This window comes from Lissotriton helveticus, chromosome 10 (genome assembly GCF_964261635.1).
Source record: "Lissotriton helveticus chromosome 10, aLisHel1.1, whole genome shotgun sequence".
In the NCBI taxonomy this organism is placed as follows: Eukaryota; Metazoa; Chordata; class Amphibia; order Caudata; family Salamandridae; genus Lissotriton; species Lissotriton helveticus.
In genome coordinates, this window is record NC_136071.1 from 47,958,372 (window position 1) to 47,975,067 (window position 16,696).

The 16,696-nt window shown below is 41.0% G+C and overlaps 1 protein-coding gene across 1 annotated transcript in view; it reads right to left on the bottom strand.

The window, feature by feature from the left end:
- The window catches only part of CXXC1 (CXXC finger protein 1), a 107,406-nt gene that overhangs the window by 84,122 nt on the left and 6,588 nt on the right, over positions 1–16,696 (bottom strand). The window contains exons 3-5 of the mRNA XM_078664736.1: positions 15,834–15,934; positions 13,420–13,535; positions 13,131–13,148 (exon numbers count right to left, since the gene is read on the bottom strand). Of these exons, the coding sequence (XP_078520862.1) occupies positions 13,131–13,148; positions 13,420–13,535; positions 15,834–15,934 (235 nt within the window). The remainder of the gene's footprint in view (positions 1–13,130; positions 13,149–13,419; positions 13,536–15,833; positions 15,935–16,696) is intronic.

Consider the following 16,696-nt stretch of genomic DNA (forward strand, 5'->3'; position numbering starts at 1 on the left):
CTATACTCCACATACAAACTTTCCAGATCTCCATCCACTCACACATAAGCTCACACTGGACAGAATACCCCAGTGGGGGCCTCCAGAACTGGATTCAATACATCTTTTTAGCATCCACTACCAGGCAATATTCCAGAGATGCTCACAGATCTGGACACAAAAAGACAGAAGTGGATACACCACTCTATTTAGAGTGTCCTCAAAAACCACACAGTGTCAGCCATTTGCCATTGCTTCAAAAAGGCCACCTAGAACTGGACAGAGTAAAGTAGGTGTTCCCTCTAGAAGTGTAGGCTTCTGAAGTGGTGTACACACTGTATGGTTAAGAGAGCCTGCATCTCCTGCTAGCTACCTATTTCCTTCAGCATCTCAACTTTCACTTGCTCTCTGCAGCAATGTCATATTGTGAGTGGAGCTTAGAAAAATGCTTCACCACATAAAAGCCCAAACTAGTAACTTTGACAGTGTTTGTCAGGTTATAAGACAACAGCACCTGATGGATAGTAGCTGTTTAAATCTAAAGCTCTTTTTAAAACTCAACTGACTGGCTAGGGGACCAGATTCTTAAGGGGATTGGATTATAAAGTGGGCCGGATCTCTCTTACCAGTCTCTATTGTTGTTCCATAAAGCTCCAAATCAAAGAAGAAATAATCTTACCTATTCTCCTGCATTTGTATTGTAGAGCTTACTCTGAGCTTGTACAAGCACAGCAACGCTTTCTACCAGTCTGGTGGCTCTTCAAGATAAGGGAAGCACAAGATGCCCATGGAGATGTGAACCAATACTTCTAGACGCTACCAAACAGTGCTCAGTATACATTAGCACTGTCAACGCGTATCTTACCCACTTTTGTCATGTGGCATGTGAACCAGGGAAGTAGGAGCCTAATAGCTAATCTCAGGCGGACAAAATCTTTTTTAGACCTGCTCTCCCCTCGCTGTTAAATAATGTACATTGGAGAGTGCACTGAACAGAAAAGGCTTTCTTTTCTAGTTTTCTTTTCCTGTACTTTTCAGCCCTTTCCCAAGGCTTTGGTCTCAAAGCTACCACAGGCCCAACTTCCTCTAGCATCTGACTCTGGGTACCCCAGAAAAGTAAATGGCACATAAAATAAGGGAGCTTCTGAGACAGACTCGGGTCTGTGCCCAGTAGGACTTTAATATGGCCAGTGTAGTCCCCCAGAAGGGTAGCCTTCAACCTCTGATTTACCAACCCCATACACTATGTCCATCTTTCCAAAGCCAGTCTGCTTAAAAATAAAACAATCCCTCATGCCACCGCATCCCTACTAACCATACCCCATTACATTTATACCCACTCCAAATAACACCTCAATAAACATCCCATCACTGAATACCCTTTGAATCAGTCTGAACAAGAAAGAATCAGCTGAATTGTTCAGTGATGAGAAGAGCTCCCCACCTTCTCGCCCATGTAAGATGAACAAACCTCCAACTGATGGAACATATTACAACAAAATCAGCAGCGGCCTTTTGATCATCCACAAAGACACTAGGACATTCCAAGAACTACCCACTTCGCCCTCCAAAACCCTTATCATATTGCTCCCCCTTTCATCTACACAAACCGTCACATTTCAGCTCTTCAAGAGGCCACCTGTCTACAACAGCCTCTTCCTTGAGGATTTCAAACAATCACCACATCCAACATTCCGCACGCCACCCAACGTCCTTCTAGAGCACTTCAATCTCCAAGGAGACGGGAGCATAAGAACATGGAAGGAAGCATTCCTAAGACTCATGTCTTCAGTGAAACTAGTAGTCAACACCAAAAAGACACACATATTCCTACACAAGGCAGGACACACCATCGATGTCTGGGAAGAGATTGTGCACAGCACTCTTTTAGAAGGAGCACGCACACCCCAGTCTCCTGCAAGAATCCAAAACACAATCCCTTTAATTGATAGTACATAAAAGAGCTAAATACCAGAAACAGAGAAACTGAATGAGTGCAAAGAAAAAAGCTAACTCAAATCTCACAATCTTGTAAAAAATACATATCTTAATATTTAAGCTGACCTAAAATCTAAACACCAACTAAAAAACTAAACAAATGCAGAAGCAAAGCATATTTTGAGTAAGAATGCAACCGTACTGCCTAACTACCATCTACCACACTAACAAAAAATCCCCACCAATATGTAAATATCATCCCATTAAAAAAAATGTTAATTAAACAAAAATGGTTGTCAAAAAGAAGTTGACTACACCGTACAAACTATGAATACCTCTAGCAACGGGTAATCTCTCAATCAAAATACACAGGACAAATCCCAAATCTTCTGAAGAAATCTCAATTAACACAGAAGATATGACCAACTTCCAGCCTATCAACCTCATCACTGGTAAAAATACCAGCAATAGATTTTCACAGACCACCATCTCCTCTCTGAATTCTTCAGATGTGATTTGTGCCCTAAAAGCAGCTGGGTATTGATCAACTCGGTTGATGGCTCTCTAACCTCTAAATAAAAAAAGACGCCAAGTATGCGAGATCTGACTGCAGTCTTCGACACAGTCAGTCAGTGCACTCTACACACACACAATGACTTTAAATTCTTCTTCTAGGGCAGTCTGTGGGGCTTGTACAAAATTACCCCACCTACAAACTTACATGCATCCATGGGCTCATGTATTGCTCAAACAGTATTGGTTGCTTACTTCAAGCGGTTGTATACAATATATAAAGGCGAAGCTTTGTGCTCAGTTCACAGGCGTAACAATCAGATTCATACATTTAGGAATACCACAATCAGAGGCAAAGCATTTGCAGCTAAGGCCAGAATATACTTCTCCAATCTAGGGTCCGAGCCGGTCACTTGGACTTCAGAAAAGACTTAAAATACATTTGGGACTCAATAATCAATGCTGATATCAGCTATGTTATATTAAAATGTATACCCTGATGGAAGACGGGCCCCTCAAATGTTCTGTGCAATTATTCACCATTTCTCATTTTACAGCATTCACAAATACCAATTGTACCTCCTTTTGTTTGGGGACTCAAACTTATTAGATGAAATAGGACCAAAAGCAACCGTTCTCTTCTTCACAATATCTACATACTCCTATTTGGATAGCCTAAACAAAAGAGTTAAAAAGGCATTCATAACAAACTAGATTAAAGAACCTAAAGTAAAATAGCAAACCAAAAATACACAAAAGCGATTAACAGTAGGAACTCCTCAGAGTTCGAGCGCTCTATAATTAACAGCACAAATCCTGCTGCGACACAAACATTTCTTAAGGGGATGGTGTAGAAGTAGGGTTTCTCTTTTTTTTGTACAATGTTGTAGGTTAGAAGAAGTCCGGTATATTGCAGCTGGGCACAGTGTTCTGTAACAACTACATAACATTCTAAGAGGAGCTTTTCCTACGGTGAGACAGGGATAAATTACGCACCAAATTTCGACAGTATCTTTATGGGGACTACATTATGAAACATTATAGCAGCACAGTGAAGACTTTAAGAAATGTCATCTCGTAATGTTGTCAAAAGACGCACTTTTTTATATCTTCGTACCAGTGTGGGATACTAACATGTAGCCAAACGTATAAAATATACCAATTTGATAAACAACATTTCAGAAGGCTTCTCTTACAGCTACCACATCAACATTCTGAAGATGTACACGGATATATTTCTCCATTCATTTTGGAGCAAAATCTTTTTCCATTGTCCAGAAAATTAAAACATTTTGAATAAAAAGTAAATACAGCTGTTATAGTCGCAGAAATAATGCTATTTATTTGCTCCTAGCTGCTAATGTAACATTTTCTCCCCACGTTACACTCTGATAATCCTTGTTTCCATCGAAGAGCCTCAGTCCTGTTTCCACCATCTGCTCCCATACAAACATGGCTTGGTTGGACTTTGCTCTTGGTCATTATTGGGTCCTTTTCCTCAAGGGCAAGCACCATAGCTTCACTATTCCTATCTTTTCCCCCACTCACTGAATGGTACCCCTTATCTCCAGAAACTGCTCTGATAGAGCTAGTCTACTTTTGACCCTTAGTTTCCAACTGAATCGAACAACTGCCTTTCTGTATCAATGGCCATTAGGAATAAATCACCAAATCACAAAAGGCTAACAATGTAGGACTTGAGCCCGATACGAATAATACACTTTCACAATGATCTGGTTCAAAGACCTGTTGTTATTCACGACGGGTTTGCCTCAAATACCTGAATCAACTTGGGCCATGACTGATACTACAGTCTCTTTTCCAGAAGAAAAAAAAATGCTGTTGCTCACTTTATACTCCAATTGAAATGAAAAATATTGTACACCTTAAAGTATCTTACAAATAGGAGACGATTTTTCTGGTTTTGGTCTTGGAAGGGGGTAGGGAAAAAGATACAGTAATACCAATAACATACAATTACTCCAAAGACTACCATATCCAGTTTAATATTTCTGCTTTAATTACCAAATTCTCTCTTGCTTAAAAGTGATGGTCTCCTCCGGAAGGTGACAACGCTAATGACAGACCTATTATGGGGAGAACGCCCGCCCAGAATAGCACATACCAAACTTAACCGTGGGTGGTATGATGGGGGAATAGCCTTGCCAAATGTGCAACTGTATTACTGGGCGTCGCAACTCAAGATCATTAACCAGTGGATCCACGCCCCGCATAATGACCCGGCGTATTCAGCGGACAGGGCACAACTGGGCACACACAGCCTGTTGGCCCCGTTGTATACTCCAGGACTTACAGCAAAACTGACTGGACCTACTAAACATACCGTGCTACTCTGGCACAGGGCGCAGGCGCGACTTAAATGGAAAGGGGTCATAACTAAACTTACCCCGTTGTGGGACACCAAACGGCTGGGCTGTCTTCATACCAGCAAGGGCTTTACCCAATGGGATAACATTGGCATCTCGACAGTGGGAGACCTTTGGACCACTACTGGCGTGATCCCTTTTCCGCAACAACAATACGCACTAGGCCACAATGAAACATACAGGTACATACAAATAAGGCATGCGTTGCTGGCGGTGATTGAGCCAGGGTCGACTGTCCCGGACTCTTCACCGTTGGAGGACCGCCTGCTCACGGAATTCATGCAGACAGGCGCCACCTCACTCACTTACCGTAAACTTTTAAACAATCTACCGGACCCCTTAGTCAAATTGAAAGAAAAGTGGGAAACTGAGCTGGGAGCCATGGATGAAACAGACTGGAACGCTGCATTGGCGTCACCACGAGAGGCGGGCGTCTCAGCTCGTTTCCGGCTGATACAATTTAAGATACTGCATAGGGTATATTACACTAGGACCACCTTACACAAAATGAGCAGGGCAGACAACCCGTATTGCCTTAGAGGGTGTGGAGAGGAAGGGACACTGTTGCACACACTTTGGGAATGCCCGGCCATTTCAGGATACTGGCGGCAGATCCTGCGCACCATCTCCCAGGCTCTCGAAACATCACTTACGCCAGACCCGCGAGTGTGTTTGCTGAATGTGTGGGAAGGCACTGACCTAACACGCAGGAAACAACAATGGGTTACAATCGGGACGATGGTGGCAAAGCGAGACATTGCACAGAGGTGGGGAGTGGCAGAGACACCTACATTGGCGCTGTGGTGCAGGACTATGGACAAACTCATGTTAGTCGAACGTGCAGTGTATAAAATGCGAGCTAACCCACGCAAATGGAATATGATCTGGCAGCAGTGGAACAAATACAGAGGAGACTTATGTGATCCGCTTTCGGAAGAAGTGGATAGCTCAGAAGATGAGGAGGAGTTGGGCGAGTAGAACCTTAGGGTGTGGGGAGGAGCTAAAAGAAGGATAGAGAACCGGGCGATGGGGGTATTGGGTGGACTGCGTCCGGGGGGGATGAGATAGTACTCTGGAATCTGTGCACCGGCTGGTGACACTATGGCAGCATTGCTCTGGCTATAACTGACTATTTATTAGTGATGAGTCTACAGTTTTGTTTGTAATTTTATAAAAATAAAAAAAATAAGATGAAGTACACTCGACGAAAAAATTTCCTGACTGCCATGCGTACTGATTCAACGCACGCTGCCGGACCGGTGGGTTGTCGGCTAAATAGCTGTGTAACGCTGTAAATGAGCTATTAAGAACTATTCGACTGCATTATGTTGCACGTAATATTGTAATGTACTATTGGCAAATGTAAATAAAGTCTTTCAAAAAAAAAAGTGATGGTCTCCTGCACTTTGTCCCCACTTCCTTCACATACCTCCAGTGTTAAGATACCTCATTCATACGTACTTTAATTAACAACCCAACATATATGCAATGAGTGTTACACAATTAGAAACCACGAACTTGGTGACCAGTAAAAATACTTATTTCTAAACTTTTTCCAGCCATTGATTTATACTGGGGGGAAATTGCCCACCCCTAAATAGACCAGTAACCTATGCGACTTAGGACGGGTAGTGGAACACAGTAACATAGCTAAACTGTATGCAGCAGTGAAAAAACAAGAATCCTGACGCTCTATTACAGCCAAATATCAGAACAGAAGATTTAGGAAATAAAGACGTACTATGGTCTGACATACAGAATACATTCAAAGTAGTCAACCTGAATACATTTAAGGACTGAGATAATTGGGAAAGGGGACACTATTTTGACTAGTATCCCCCACTGATTCTACATTAAGTACTGTTGTTGATGATGCCTGAGGTTAAGATATTTTTACTCAGAGAAATAAGTTTCAACTTATGTTCATCTCTTTGCTGATGTAAGGGGAAACACAATCATAATTTGGTAAGATCAATTAAGTTATCTATATATATTTCCAATGTTAAAAAAACATTTTAAAAAAAATCAAAAATGTCAAGCATGTCAAGATTTAGTCATAAAACATGCTAGTTTTACGACTAGAACTCTGAATCACTTCCGACCAAACCAGCCAATGCCAGTTCGCTCACATGGGCTCTTCCAGACTCCAGAAGATCCTGATCAGCTCCAAAATACCAGTGTTCAATCTTGTTCACTGTTTACTTAAAAATGAACATGGAGTCTCTTCAGAACTCTACACACTGACAACAGCATAAAAATGCACCAATATCCGTTGATAAACAACTACATTTGGAAGTCTCCTCTGCTCCAGATATCCAACATGTCAAACCCTTTGCCCAGACCAAAATGTCAGGCATCCACCTGAAGCTTAACCATACTAAAAATAAGCACGAGTTCAACCCTGGCTCACGGACATGAACATGGACGGATCCAAACCACAACATTCACCTACCACCAGCTCGCTCAGAAGTCCTCTGGAGACTGACCTTACACTTAAGGAACACACTGCCAGGAAAACATCCTGGTACCAGCTCTCGCTGCTAAAGAAAGTGAAACCATTCTTCCCAAAAAACAATTTGTGAACTGCTACTTAAACCCTTGTTCTCTCGCATGTGCATGGTGACAATACCATTCTCTAAACCTTGCAGACTCTACTCTAGCCAGCATTTAGGGCTAACTACAAGACGCAGCAATCATCATCAAGGGCCTGATGGAACTCCATGGGCCCCCCCTTCCAGCCCAGCACCCTCTTCAAAACCAGCCGCACCATCTACAAAGCCTTTGCACCAGCCACCACTGCCTAGCTAGCTGACAAGATCACCATCTCTGGTAGCTTTAAGAATGCCCGCAGCCAGGACACCATCAGGCAGGAAACAAATCAAAAAAAAGAGTCCAAAGAATCAAAAAAGAAGGCAGCAGGCCATCTCCATCTAGATTGAGGATATCCCTGTATCCATCAAGACTGCCTTAGTTCTGATCCAATTTAGGAAAGAGCCGAAGACACTTCTTTTCAAAGAGCACTAGCTCACAATACAGTAAAAGTTCACTCTCGCTCTTGGAAACGTGCTACCCCTCGAGTCACATGGTAATATGTATCTGTCTTGGATTCTATCCTGTTCTGCCTTTTGGCTAAGTTGATGTGCTATGTTGGTGCAATAAAATGCCATATACCTACAAGCTAGTGTGCTTAGTCCAAGTCCATTTGCACACTTTCAAATTACCATTAATAATATAAGTAGGCTATCCTGTTTTAGGTTTAAACCTATAACTGACAAAACCCCACTAAAAGTGAAATTGCCCTCACCAGTGTAAACATATCAACGCTGATAAACACCTGCACAACCACAAACTAAATGCTTTTCAAAGAAAGGAAAAGGAGAGTGTAAGAGTCATGTTTTATTTCTTCCTTAAGGGGTCAATACAATATAACGTTGTTATACAAGGTAGCAGAGAGAAAGACTGGGCTAACATTATTTTGCTTGAGTTTTATTGTTTAGGGATGTCACTAAAATATTGTTTCTTCTTTTCCTGTTTTCAGTTTTGAGGTCTTTGGTCTAAAGATGCAGGTTGTAGAAGCATGTTTTTGGTCTTATTTAATTATCTTATAAAACTGTAGAGAATGGGTGATATTAATAGTAAGTGTATTGCCAAACACCCCAGGCTATAAACATTCAATGCAAGGTGTATTGGCAGGTATATGTGAAGAGAGTTCTGTCACCAAGCATCTGGGAGAGAGGTGACAACGTGACACCAGACTTTTGGAAAACATAGAACGCAGTGTCAATTGGAATGCTGCTGCAAAAAGTTCTTACCAAGTTCAACAAAGATTGGAGTGATATTGTTTGTTTTTGCAGTGATTCAGCTAAGTAAATGAAAAAGTTGTGTGATGACCTGTCAAAAAAAGAAGAAAAAAAACCGATAGCTGAAGTGCTTCCCTGTAAGAGATTCTTGCCACTTGCTAGAAGAAATGCTGAAAGCATCTTAACAATCTTCAGAGTTAATGAAGAATGCTATTGACTTTGTAGTCCGTTCTGATGCTCTGTTTCGTTATGCGTGGGAACTAAAATGCAAATATTTCTCAATTTGTGATTTGTGTGGCATCAAAGAGGCATCTCAACTATCTCATTTAGCTGGTGGTTCTCACTCCTAGAGGCAGTGAATGCTAGATTATCCATGTGGCAACCGTTTACAGAATATTTGCTTAGTGGTGATGCTAAATGCAAGGAGTTTTAGGCTTTTCAGTTGCATACTGACAGCAATGTGAAAAAAGTACACTTTTCTGCATTCTTGGATTTTTACAGGAAAACATGACTGCTCCAGTGGACATAATCAAAAAAATGATAGTCTGAAAACACTCTTGTCTACAAAGTGTTCAACGTAATTGGTGTAGATTTGAAACATCTCCTTGAGAGTAGGCTGGGTGACACTTTTAGTGACTTTGGCACTGCAGTATGTTTTTAGTGCCAGAGGCACTCCCATGTATTGGGATCACGTGATGACCTTTGACTACCATGGTTTTAATTGATTTTAGGTGTTGTTTGATTTATCCTAGCATGAATGTACATCATTTTTCCTGCATGTGCATTTTTTGTTGAAGATTTCATTTAGTGTCTCCTAAAAGCTTCAGAGGGGGGGGTGTTTGCTTTTTACAGCCTTGCCAGGAACAGAACGTGTGGGATGTGCGTTTGAAAGCAAGAAAGAGAAAGGTGTGGAATGTACTTCTCTGTCTCGGAGTGTAATGTTATATACAGTGGGGCTCAAATGTGCATTGTGTTGTACATTGGGAGATGAAGTGTGTAGTGCTATAGGCAGTGGTGTACAAACGTGCATGGTGTTGTATATTGGGATGCTTTATGAGGTTTATACTATTGGCTTTGGCATGCCCTTGTGCCATCTTGAATTCTGACTTGGTATAGCTTGTTGTTTAGGCTATTCACGTTCAAGATTATTTTCGTACCCTTGGAGATGTTTTGTACTTTCTCAAACTTCACAGAGATAAGGGGCTGGACCATGTGGGAGTGCAGAAGAATATGTGAGAATTCCTTTGCCTTTGGAATACTTGCATGGAGAGTGGCCAACTCCAGTAAAAGTTTTCTTGGCGCAGAGGCGGTCCTCCCGGAAACTTCTTGTGCTTTGAGAGTATTAAACTGGGGTTTGTTGACTTGGAAAGCAGGATTTTGGAACCTGAAGAAACAACGGACAAGTGTAATTCAGTGTAGCAGTTCCCGGCGTGCTGAGTCTCTTGACCCCAGCTGTGTATCCCCCAGTCAGGAGTGGGCTAAGATGCAGTGTTTGGAGCCGGTGATGTATACTTTTGATGTGCGTCTGCGAGCACATTCAAGTCTTCAGCGATTATAATCATCTGATGTATTTAGTGTATATATATATATATATATATATATATATATATATATATATATATATATATCTTTTCATGCTTTCCTTTTGATTCCTTGTGTCTGATTACTTGCATTTAACAGTGTTTATTTCATGCAGTGGATGTCCAATATTAGTATATGCTTGTATTTTATTCCATGCATTTAACAGTTGCCTTTGCTTATTTGTAAGTGTGTTATTATTGCTTGCACACATATATATATATATCTCTATATACATTTGCTTATTGTTGTCCTTTGACATCTGGGAAAGCCTTTGTTAGAGAGTGTTGCACAAATAAAACTGCACGCTTTATTTTTAAAACGGTCTTTTGATGTACCTCATTTTATGAGAGTGAAATTCCTTTCCAGGTGTTTTTATTGCTTCACCGTGTGTGTGCCTCCATGTGGAAGAGCTGTATTTTCTATTATTTGGGAGGGCAAAGCAATACACATGTTCCATGTTAGAATGTTTGCCACTTTTAAGCAAAGAAATGTTGAGGAGCAATTCATGAAAATTTCTTTTACAATGTGCCAGAAATGGCTTGCAATGATGCACAGAAATGTCTCTTCACCAACCATGGCATTTGAAGTCAATGAAGCCTCACTGTGGTACTCTGCACAAGTTCTAGACACCTTCCGTAAAGGGGAATTTTCTCTGGAATTGAAAAGTACTGCTTCACTTTTGACCACTTTAATAACTCGGAGGGCATCTGCGCCTAGTTCAACACATATATTGCAGAACTTGTCACAGAGAATCGCAATCTTCAGGTGCACCAGTATTGGCATGGAAAGCTATGTCACAGTCTAGAGTTAGCAAATTGCGTGCTGGCTGTTCTGGTGGCAATTTTGAGAGGGCCTTTTCACTGATAAAAGTTTACATGGTAAGGTAGGAGCGAGTGTGCATGACCAAAGATTCACTGAAGAAATATTGTATGGTGTTCTTCAATAAGTTTGATTTGTAAAAAATTATTTGGACCTCATATACACTGTCTATATACCATGCACTATCAGTGCAGAAAGCTAACTATAATAATAGCAAAACGTTCCATAACCAGCAGAAAAACACTTTGTTTTTAATGGAGCGAAAATGTGTAACCACGGATAACCACTTTTTTTTTTTAAAGGTATTGAAATCTCTGGAAAACACTGAAAACCCCCCACTAGAATTTACCAAAAATAAAAACTGAACACAGGAAAGCCTAAATATAAGCATATTAATGCTTGTTCTAGATGAGAAAACTAAGCACAGTCATCCTTCAACAGTTCCCAATGCAAAGCCTGTGTATTTGTTGACTTACTGCAAGTAGGCAAGCACATCTGCCCAATCCATTTTGTAATAGTGACACCTCAATGACATCAGGGAAAGATGTTGCTATAGCTTCGTTATAACCAGAGGCTATTGGTGAGGGCAATTTTCAGACAAGAAACTACAGCAATATCTCCAGAGGCAATGCACTACTGCATGAGCTGAAAACCCAGCACCCTTCACTGGCCTCAGAAAGATCGACGAGGAAGAACTGCTGAAATAACATTGCTATAACACAGCACTGACGTTACTTCACTGAATGCTTTGTTGTTGTTTTTTAGTAGTTTTTTTTGCTGTTTCCTACAAAAGGATAACCCCATTGTTTCCTGCTCTTGTCTGCCACTCCTCATTTCACCACCAAAGCTTCAGGTGCAGTTGTTCCTTTCAACAGTGGGCCTTTGTGCTTCTGGCACTTTTAGTCTCCGGCCAGCACATAGTGCATACTTGTTATGCTGTGTTGGTGATAGGTATGAGGGGTCACCTTTTCAAGCTTCTACCCATGCAGGCATGTAAGAAGAGATGGAAAAAACTCTCTAAAACAATTGAACGCTGCACAAATAAGTTTGAATTTCTAGCTAGTAACTGGACATCTTTCTCGACAAATAGTCAACATATCCATATAGTTAGATGTTGGTCAGTGTCGAATAATAGAGTGGCATGAAACCTTCACAGGCATGTGTTGATGAATAAATGCCCCTTTAACATAACGCACAACTTGATAGGGAGTACCAAACAAGTATCAGATTTAAAGAACCATACTGCAGGTTTATCCACTATATGTTTAACATGGGGTGACCGGACCAATACTCAAATTCTAGGTTTCTATTCTACATTTGGAGTGGACTTTTGCACTGTTACTCTTTCATGGGGCATGCATGGAGGAAAGAGTTGGTTACTACAATTACGTTTTCAAACCTAAATTTAGTTGTTATTGCTGTCCCAGTGACACTGGTAATTTAAACATGAATGAACATCTACATTAAGCATTTAGATATAGCTTAAGAAAAAACATATCCTAATGTTTTTCATTAAACAAAAGACCTTTGTAACAAAAATCCATGCTATAGGGATACTCTATTCTTGTAGCACTTAGGATGTAATGTTGGCACCCATACAATAAATATTTCGAAAAACTGCAGAACCAAGATTAAAATGTGTGCATGAAGCATTGAGAAATAAGAACACGTTTTACTATCTTTCTTAACAATTGTTACAGGAGGCACTTCTCCTCATTCTGAAGCCTGTGACTTAGGAATACTGTGGTCAAAAACCCCACAAATTCGGACTTACTTGCAGACTTGGGAAGGAAATGAAAATATAATACTCGAAGTAAAGCAGCAGGTTGTCCTTTGATTAAACAATCACCAATAAAGCAATTCTGCTCTATTCAAAACACTTAAGAATACAGCTAATTTGGTAAATGCAAGCGATTTTGGCCAATTTACTAAAAGGAGCTTCAGGGCGATTCTTAACTATGACTGTGCTGGTGACCCCAGCAGTAGTAACAACAGACCAGCAGCGGAGGCCATAGAGACATACGCTGAAGTCCCCTCAGCCAATCAGCGGGCAGCATTTTGCATCACAGAATGGTCTCTTATCCAGTACAGAACATCTCTCACGACAGCTCACCTCTTGCCCTGAAATATTCTAAAGAGGAAGTAGAGGGAGAAGGGAAGAAGATTTAGATCGCTTGAATTTAAAAAAAATACAGTTAATTAGCACATCAGTATTCCAATTAAGCTGCTGCACAGACATCAGCGCTATGGTACATCTACCACTCAGCGACAGAGACGGGTGGGAGTCTAATGGGATACAAATGACGCTGGAGACTAGAGAACGCGTAGACAAGCTACACACAAAGTGCCAGCTCTACCCCGCCCGCAGTCTGCAGCACCCTTGACTCGGCCAGTACACTAACCTTGGAAGAAGAGCTCCTCCGCTGCTGGTTAATACGCTCCTCACGATCAGCCTCGCGCTGCTCTCGCTCCTTTGACTTCTTGTGCCGGTATTTGATCTCCAGGTGTGGGTGCTTCTCTGTGGGTTAAACAGCAGAGAAAGACTGTTATGAAGGTTACGTTTATTTAGACCGTAGTTTATTAAAACCACCATTTTAAAATACATACAATAAATAAACTTAAAAAAAAAATGCCCCAGAGGAAGAAGAAAAAACGCTCTTCTAAACACAACATTCTAATTCTACACAGCGTTGTCTTCCTCACTGACAGCAAGTCTTTTAAAACACCTTTAACTGCAATTTGAAATCTCCCAATTGCACAAGTAACATCTAAGGACATCATATCCATTAATAAATTAAGCGCTTATTTCCGTCTGGTGATTCCATACTTTAAAATATTGGCTTTCTAAGCGTTTTGCACATTTAAAAACCATTGACAATCTAATCAAATATACGCCCCATTGCATTTTATGTTCGTACCACATGTACACAACAGAGGATCATCCATAATTGCCCACTTTGCCCTCCTGTCTTCATAACACAGGTTTACCTCAGCTCTATATTTCAGTACTGCATTTCTTAGTTTAGGATTGGGCAATGCCTCGATATATGGAAAACTATCATCATCATCCATACCTTTATCAAAAACTGCATGGATGATTTCCTGCCTAAATACTGCAGGTCCTGTTCTCTGGCACACACTTTTGTGAGTGCCCTTGTGAGGCAATCTTTATCCCCAACTTCTTCTCCACCTAATCGCAGCCGCATACATAAGGTAGCTCCAATGGCAACGCTAACAGTCTTTTCACATATTTATCTTCCTCGTAATTCCAGTCCAGTTTACACCATAAACTTAATAATTCTACACCATACTGAATTTAGGGCGGACAGTGACATTATAGGCTGACAAACTTGGACGTATAGAGGGACCACCGTATTTCCTGTTGATTTGCCTTAAGCCCCATACAGAGGTCAATCCCATAGCTTAGCAGAGATACAGGAGTGAAAAGGTTATACCATTAACAAACTTCGACAATTTATCCTTTTGCTCTCGTCTCCACAGTTGAAGAGGGTGTTTCAATTAGTAAGTGGCTTAGGATGAACAAGAAACACTGGAAGTCCAACTTGCATAACCCTAAGCAGTCTAAATAGATAGGCAAATGACTCTGTAGGAAACATACATATACCAATCTCATTCCTGAATTCTTGGCCTGTGTGGAATAGACTGCTGTCCACAAGCTACAGATGTCCCTTCTAATACCAGTTTTTGGACTGTGTACTATTCAGCATGTGTACCTGTATGGCCCACATACTGCAAAAACGATGTGGCACATAATACAAATTGAAGGTGGCTGGCACACAATGATAGGCATACAGAGAGAAAGACTGATCGTAAGAATATATGGCATGTGACAAATTCCAGAGTTATGACATGAGAGTACACTGCTCAAACACTAAAATACCAGTTAGGCCCTAGAAAGATGGTAAATTCTCACTACTCTACTCACTCGTCACAACTGGTATCTAAACTGTGAAAATACGGTTGTTGTTTTTGTAGTCAAACACAAGCGTGCAACGTATAATGTGATTCTCACATCCACTTAAGACACATATCATTTGTCATTACAGCATACATCCTTCACCAACCTCCTCTCTGATGCACTGGTGTTATGCTACAAAACCATGCAGTCTTCTCACCCGTTTTCCTTCACAACCAACCACTGTCTTATTGATGGTTACATAGTCTAGACAAATAATGGCGCACATCTCCTGGTCCGCTTAGCAATACCCCCTCCCCCACTTACACAAATAAGCATTCTTAACACCCACAAAGGAATAATAACCTTGCATTGCTTTCAATGGTACAGTACCAGCACTTCTGGGCCACACTAGAGGCACACAAATGTTAAATATATGCAGTAACAATTTTCCAGATGGGAAGTGTAATTCAACCAAAACCAGGAGCCATAGCTGCTCAAGCCATCCCTCTACCTCTGCACACCTGATTGATAGAATATGTGAACAGTAAAAAATAGACCAACCTGGCAGAGTTTGATAGTTCCTTCTATTGAGACAGCTCTATTTACAGATGTAACAAATAGGGAATGACAGCAAACTCTGTTAGATAAGCTATTGGTGGAACTGGCTGTATTCCACAATGAGGTAACAAGCTGGCCTGGTAACTTTGTTCTGCTCAGTCTGCCTACAGTAAACACAGGTCAGTACAGAAGACACCATAACCAGATATATTGCTACCTATAACTAATGAGATCATGGCACATGACTAAAGGTCCCCCACCCCAAACCACCTTCACTATTATTACAGTATAAGTGACATGCAAACTGGTCAAGCTCAGTTGCCTTCAGGATGTGCTCACCTCGACACTGCAAGCAGTACCACTCACGGATGGCCTTGGCCATCTTCTCCGTGATGTTGATGCAGTCTCCATGGAACCACTCATTGCAATTATCACAGCCACTGGGAATGTGAGAAAATGAGTATAGTTAAAAGCATAGAAAAGGTCTATCACATTTGTTATCAGATCACACAACATAGGTTTGTGGCACGACGCGCACTGAAGGAGAGCTCTGTTGTCCCCTTACTGAAATAAACGTTCATAGCCTTGCTAAACAAACCCGACACAAAGTCAGTAGGCCCTAAAGTAGTTACCTCATGGTTATGCAACAATTCATATCTTTTTGTTGCAACCCCAGTTGTGGATAAAAGGTTAAGCACTAATTTAACAAGCACATGTGTACACAGCTACTTTCTTGCAAGAAAAAGGTCTTCCTCTTAAGGGGTTTTTGAATGCCACAAAACTCTCAGGTGTTCAAGCTTCACTTCCAAGAATATACAGGAAATGCTTTTTTAGTTCCCTGAGGGATGTTTTTTTAAAATAAAAGTACAGAGGCACAGGAAGAGAGGGCAATTACACACACTAAGAAACATTGTCTGGGGCAATCTAACCACTCATAAGAATACAGGAGCTAGGATCGCACAAGAATTATAGTTACAGGAAAAAATATAGTCCTTGGGCCATAAAAGAGGCTGCTTTTAGCAAACTGGGAACCAACCAACTCTCTCCTCACAGACTTATACAATATAAGAATGAGTGACCTCCCTTTGCTTCACTGTGCAAAAAACAGAAAGATTCATGTAAGCGCTGCAGCTACTATCCTTGCTCCCATCAAGGGTTGAACTGCATTTAATATATTCCACCTTGATGCATGGGAAAAAATG